Source organism: Wickerhamomyces anomalus, assembly GCF_001661255.1.
Source record: "Wickerhamomyces anomalus NRRL Y-366-8 unplaced genomic scaffold WICANscaffold_3, whole genome shotgun sequence".
In the NCBI taxonomy this organism is placed as follows: domain Eukaryota; kingdom Fungi; phylum Ascomycota; class Saccharomycetes; order Phaffomycetales; family Wickerhamomycetaceae; genus Hansenula; species Hansenula anomala.
In genome coordinates this window covers 340,180-346,179 of record NW_017567112.1, presented here as the reverse complement: position 1 = coordinate 346,179, position 6,000 = coordinate 340,180, and the positions used below count along the sequence as shown (strand labels likewise).

Here is a 6,000-nt window from a genome sequence, read left to right as displayed (position 1 = left end):
CTTTATTAGTCTTTTTTTGTATGCATCTAAGATTCAATTAGAGTCACAAATTAGAGTGCAATTTTTTTAGATAAGTGAATTTGTAAATGAGTATAAGTGAAATAAACGTTATTGTATACAAAAAAAAAAGTTTGCAAATACTACGTTGACCTTCTGACAAAACTTGGAAAAACATATATTGATTTTTGGCTCATTCGAGATGCTGGGAGTGCTGGAATATTCATAAATGTAATTATTGTCATTCGATTTTGAATAATATAACGCAATACATCATTAATTTGATATTTGGATATTATTTGTACTATGATTATGTAATCAATTATTAATCAAACACTAATATTTCTTTCATGCACAGATGGTACAACTTTGGTTGAGTAGCTTACAGAATACACCTGCTGCTGTAATTTATAGAGATATCTGCAGTGAATTGATGAAAGTCAATTTCAAAAATAGACAACAAAATGTGTTGTGATTGGCCCAAAGCCAATGCATGATGCTCTCCGACATTTTCGCGCTATCGTGATAGATTACCAGAGAGTCCAGACTGAAGATCGAGTACAAATTTACACCTTTAATTACCACCATCCTACCTGATTCAACAGCCCAGAAACCATCATTTTCGAAGTCTTGAGGTATAAAGTGTTAATTGAGAAAAAGTTGCCAATCCTCAAATCTAACAATCATATTGCCAGCTAAAATGTCAACAAAACCTATCCAGCTTTTATCACCAGTTGCCTTTAGAGCTCTACTTGGGACAGCGAGATCAGACGCCAGAGTCATTCCAATTGATGGATCATGGTACATGCCAAATAATCCTCGAGACTCTAAGGCTGATTTCATCAAAGAAAGACTGGAAAATGCTAAATTTTTCGATTTGGATGCAGTTATTGATAAAACCTCCCCTTATCCCCACATGTTACCAACAGTGGAAGAATTTAATTCTGGTGTATCACGGATTGGGTTGAAAAAAACAGACAAGTTGATAGTTTATGATAAAGCTGGTAATTTTTCCGCTCCTAGAGTTGCATGGACTTTTCAAGTTTTTGGCCATAAACATGTCTATTTGTTGAACAATTATCTTGAGTATGAGAAATTCAAATACCCAATTGAGCATTTTGAGTCTACAAATCCGTCAGATACTTCAGAGTACAAATCATCAGGTATAGATAGAGAGGCATTTGTGACTTTTGAACAGTTTTATGACATTGTATCAAACGAAGACCAAAGAGAAAAATACAACATCCTGGATGCAAGATCTCATGATAGATTCACAGGCGAGGCACCTGAACCAAGACCAGGTTTACCAAGTGGACACGCACCAGGAGCAAAATCTCTTCCGTTTCCAAAAGTCCTTGGTGAAAGTAATTTGTTTTTAGAACCATCTGCTTTGAAAGAGGTTGTTAAATCAACAGGGTTTGATCCTGAAAAACCAACCATTGTGATGTGTGGTACCGGTGTCACTGCTTGTATTTTGAAGGCTGCATTAGATAGTGCCGGTCTCAGCAAGAGTGGGATTCAGGTCTATGATGGTAGCTGGACGTGAGTAATTTTTCAAGAAATCTATCAAATGAGATTGACATACTAACCATAACTTTCCCTAGTGAATATGCTCAAAGGGCTGGCCCTGAAATGATTATCAAAGGAGAGTAACCGGTTGGAATAACTTATGTCACTTTAAATCAAAAGAAATAGTAACCTGTAGATGTTATAGACTTTAACGTTCAAAATAAGGAAAACTTGATAATTCGTTCATTTTAAAAGTTTACCATAGTAGTGCCCGAAACAGATTTAAAAATGTACTGTTGGAAAGAAAAATTATAAACAAGAACAACTTCACCACTTTTAACATTCTTCGAAGTAACATAGATCCATTAATTTCAATAAAATGTCACTTCCAGGCTTGGCAAACGCCGATACAAGTGTATGTAGCTGTTCTGTTCTATTGATTTTCATCTCAATGCTAACTAATTTACTCAAGGAGAAACTTGCAAAGGAAGAAGTTGAAATCGGTGCTAAATCAGAATGGAGATTTGAAGTTGGGTTTGAAGATACTGCCACTGTTAAAGTATGTGCTATATTGATATCACTGAAATGTTGAAGACTAACCAAGGAAAACTAGGTTCTCGAAGGCATTGCTGAAATATTTGGTACAGAACTTACAAATGATTATGAATACAGTTTCACTGGAACAAAATCTGCAATTTACTCACATCAAGGTGCAAAGATTGAATACTCCGGTAATGTTTCTTCAGAGTATACATCTGAAGAAACTCAAATGAATGCTTATATCAATCTGCATTTCGCTTTGGAAAACTTAAGATATGAAGCGGCAAATACAAAGAAAGGTCCAAGAGTGTTAATTTTGGGTGCTAAAGATTCTGGAAAGACAACATTGGCAAAGATTTTGGCAAGTTATGCGAATAGAATGGACCATCAACCAATGGTTGTGAATTTGAATCCTAATGAGGTATGTGTGGCGGTTTATTTACATATTGATATCTACTAACAAATCTCAGGGTGTTTATTCCATCCCAGGTACACTTTCTGCTGCTCCAATTTCAGACATTCTTGACGTCGAACAAGGCTGGGGTCAAACGTATACCACAGGTCCAACATTGTTACATCCAAAGCAACCAAATGTTAGATATTATGGGCTAGAAACTATTGATGAAAATCTTGGATTCTACAAGCATAATGTCTCAAGATTAGGTGTCACTGTTTGCAGTAGGATGGAGGAAGATGAAGAAGTTAACAAATCTGGTATGATTGTTGATACACCTCCTTTGAATATCAAAGATGCCTCATTAATTGAAGATATCGTTTCAGATTTTGAAATCAATGTTCTTTGCATTGTGGGGAATGAAAGATTATATATTGATTTGAAAAAAAGATTTAAAGAAAAAGTTACAATCGTTAAAGTTCCAAAATCTGGTGGTTGTGTTGAAAGAGATGACGCATTTACAAGACAAGTTCAACAAAAAAGCATTAGAGAGTACTTTTACGGTACTTCAAAAACTATTTTATCACCATATACCGTTCATGTTGATTTTACAGTGGTTAATGTTTACAAACCATATGTTGAAACAAATGATTACATCTCATCTGTTTTGCCAATTGGCGAAGATGAATCAGATGAACGAGACTCGAAGGCCCCAAAATTACTTGAAAAAGTTGAACCTTCATCTTCAACATTACAACATTGTGTTGTTGCCATATTACAAGCAGGTAAAAACGATGATGTTGACATTCTCCTGCGAAGCGGAGTGTTAGGGTTTGCAGTCATGTGAGTATTATCTTATTTATTCCATTTTTTTTTGATTGTTACTAACTTTGTTGAATTAGAACTGATGTTGATGATACGAAGACAAAGCTTCGAATCTTGATGCCCGTTCCTGGAAGATTGCCTGATAATGCAATGATATTAGGAGCTTACCGTTATTTTGAATAGAGACCAATGTCATAAATTAATGATTTCAAATGATCTTGTAGAAAAGGCTAAAAGATGCTGTATATACCGATTGATATTTTTTCAAAATTGTGTCAAAGACGTTGAACCACAATCATTTAACCGCAACTATTCGAACTTGTCCATGACTGCTGTCTGCTGGGTCTATTAATTGTTGATTTCAGAAGATTCAAAGGAGATCAAGCCTTCAAGAGTCTCTCATCAGTAGTGAATCCAAATGAACAGATATTGAACTTCAAATGCCAGAACAGCAACAAAATAACATTCAAAAACTTGATAAAGATGTTGCAGTTGTGCTCAGATCTCATGTTGTTATCAGCTCTTTAACTGATGCTCTACGAGAAGTGATTCAAAACAGTAATTATTAACTTTTATTCTTTCATTCAATTGAAAACTAACAAAAGAAAAGGCTTTGACGCGGGCGCTAGAAATATTGAAGTGGTTATTGATATACAAGCGCTTTCTTTCACTGTTAAAGACGATGGTGTGGGCATGTCTCCAGACGACCTTTCTGAAGTTGGTTCATTGAACTATACTTCAAAACTCAAGACATTGGATGAACTAAGAAAAATTACCACGTTTGGGTTTAGAGGCCAAGCTCTTCATTCCATTGGTTCAATGTCAACAATGGTTATTTTATCAAAGACTTTGGATTATGAATCAAGTTTCTATACATCTATTGGTAACTCAAAGAGGTTGTTTCAACCAAAGCTCATAGAAGAAGATTCTATGCTTTTCACTGAACAGCCGAAAAAGCATGGTACACTAATCATGGTCAACAACCTATTTTCCAATGTACCAGTTAGAAAAACACAGGCAAAGAAAGAAGGAGATTACAAAGTCCTTCAAGAAATTAGAGATGTCATATCACAATGTACTTTCACCAACCAGGAGACAACAATTACCGCATATAAGGCCACCAACAAATCTAAAGAGCTTATATGTAAAGTTGATGGGAGTTGCACTGACTCTTTACACACCAATATCATAAGGAAAATCAGTACTATATATGGAATATCATTGAAGAATCATCACCAATTGTTGCATGCAAGTTATCTTGATTATAAAGTGACTGGGGTTATAGGTAAAATACCAGTACAATCAAAAGCTTATCAATTTATGATTTGGGACAACAGAGTCTTGAAGAGTCCTGATTTGTTTAAAGAGATAAATAGGTTGTTTACCAATGCAGGGTTTGGATCACAGCCTGATATATTGATTCCTTCAATGTCTAAACTGGAAACCTCCCCCAATAAAGGAAGAAGTCCAGCCAAATCAGCCAGCAGTGTGGGTTCACCCTATTCAAGGTATCCAGTTTTTGTGGTGATTATTTCGGGACCAGTGTCTATATCTGATATCATCCAAAACCCTTCCAAAGATATTGAATCTTCTAAATATCTTGATATTGTTACACCTTTGGTGCTTAAAATTATGAAAAGCTTTTTGAAGACCAATGATTATAATGTTGCAAAAATTTCAAATCCAAAACTTCAGCAAAACACAAATACCGATCTTCACCAAGATAAAAGACAGAGGATTTCCAATGAAACGTATAGCAGTTCTGAAATTGGGCTAGTTTTGAACTCTAAACTCAAGATGGGCAAATTAAATCAAAAAGAAATATCAGGAATGCTTCAAACAACAAATGGTGAATCATCTCACAATAAAATGGTATTACCTTCAACGTTGAACAAGCTACTCAAATCAAACAAACAAACACAGCAGCTGGAACATAGCTGTCATAATCATAAAGGGTATGATTTCGAAGCTGAAAGCAACAGGCTGCAACTGGTACAGGAAGTGAATATTTCGAGAGATTCATTGGAAAGCTGCTGTGAAGTTGTTTCCCAAGTGGATACCAAATTCATTCTTGTGAAGATGAACAAACCAAGGTCAAGACTTTTTATAATAGATCAACACGCCTGTGATGAAAGAATAAAAGTTGAACGTTATTTGAAAGAATTCATTGAAGCAGCACAAGACCCTTTCCATGATCTCTCTATAAAGCTAGGTGAAAACCAATTTGATCTTAAATTCAATAACTTGGAAACCGAGTTACTTCACCAATATAAAGCACAGTTGAATACTTGGGGTATTAGATATGTTTTGAATACTGAAAACGTTGCCACAATAACACACCTTCCTGATTTACTTATCCCCAAGCTTGATTCCGATCTAGCATTCTTGAAAAAATGCTTAGCACAGCACCTATATGATCTTCACAACAAATCAAAGTTAAAAAGTCTTTCAAAAGATTGGTGGTCCTCTTTGCAAGCTGTTCCAACTATTTTGATAGATCTCATTAACAGCAAAGCTTGTAGATCAGCAATCATGTTTGGGAAAAAACTAACAGTTAATGAATGTGAGCAGATGATCAAAGAACTTTCAAAGTGCAAATCACCATTTCAATGTGCTCACGGAAGACCTTCAATTATTCCTATATGTGAACTATCCAGCTTCGATAAATGAATTTTGGACTCGACCGTTGATGTAGTGTAAACATCGATTTTAGAACTTTTGACACAAAAACACAA

At 35.2% G+C, this 6,000-nt stretch overlaps 3 protein-coding genes across 3 annotated transcripts; all 3 read left to right on the top strand.

Moving 5' to 3' along the window:
- Window positions 1–697: 697 nt before the first annotated feature.
- TUM1 (thiosulfate sulfurtransferase) lies at window positions 698–1,650 on the top strand (the record flags this gene model as incomplete). Its single annotated transcript, XM_019183340.1, has 2 exons — window positions 698–1,539; window positions 1,602–1,650. The coding sequence occupies 2 exons, from the start codon at window positions 698–700 to the stop codon at window positions 1,648–1,650; spliced, it is 891 nt and encodes a 296-aa protein (XP_019038881.1).
- Window positions 1,651–1,885: 235 nt separating this feature from the next.
- CLP1 (cleavage polyadenylation factor subunit CLP1) lies at window positions 1,886–3,450 on the top strand (the record flags this gene model as incomplete). Its single annotated transcript, XM_019180426.1, has 5 exons — window positions 1,886–1,921; window positions 1,979–2,065; window positions 2,120–2,467; window positions 2,517–3,283; window positions 3,343–3,450. The coding sequence occupies 5 exons, from the start codon at window positions 1,886–1,888 to the stop codon at window positions 3,446–3,448; spliced, it is 1,344 nt and encodes a 447-aa protein (XP_019038880.1).
- Window positions 3,451–3,726: 276 nt separating this feature from the next.
- On the top strand, window positions 3,727–5,963 carry MLH3 (mismatch repair protein MLH3). Its single transcript, XM_019182564.1, has 3 exons — window positions 3,727–3,823; window positions 3,876–4,695; window positions 4,750–5,963. Exons 2-3 carry the CDS (start codon window positions 3,959–3,961, stop codon window positions 5,933–5,935), a joined length of 1,923 nt encoding a protein of 640 aa, XP_019038879.1. The 5' UTR covers window positions 3,727–3,823; window positions 3,876–3,958; the 3' UTR covers window positions 5,936–5,963.
- Window positions 5,964–6,000: the final 37 nt, after the last annotated feature.

Excerpts from the sequence above, each read along its gene's own strand:
- MLH3 (XM_019182564.1), top strand. The coding sequence starts at position 3,959 with ATGTCTCCAGACGACCTTTCTGAAGTTGGTTCATTGAACTATACTTCA. Across the intron at positions 4,696-4,749 it reads GATATATTGATTCCTTCAAT|CAGTGTGGGTTCACCCTATT; the intron begins GTCTAAACTGGA and ends CAAATCAGCCAG.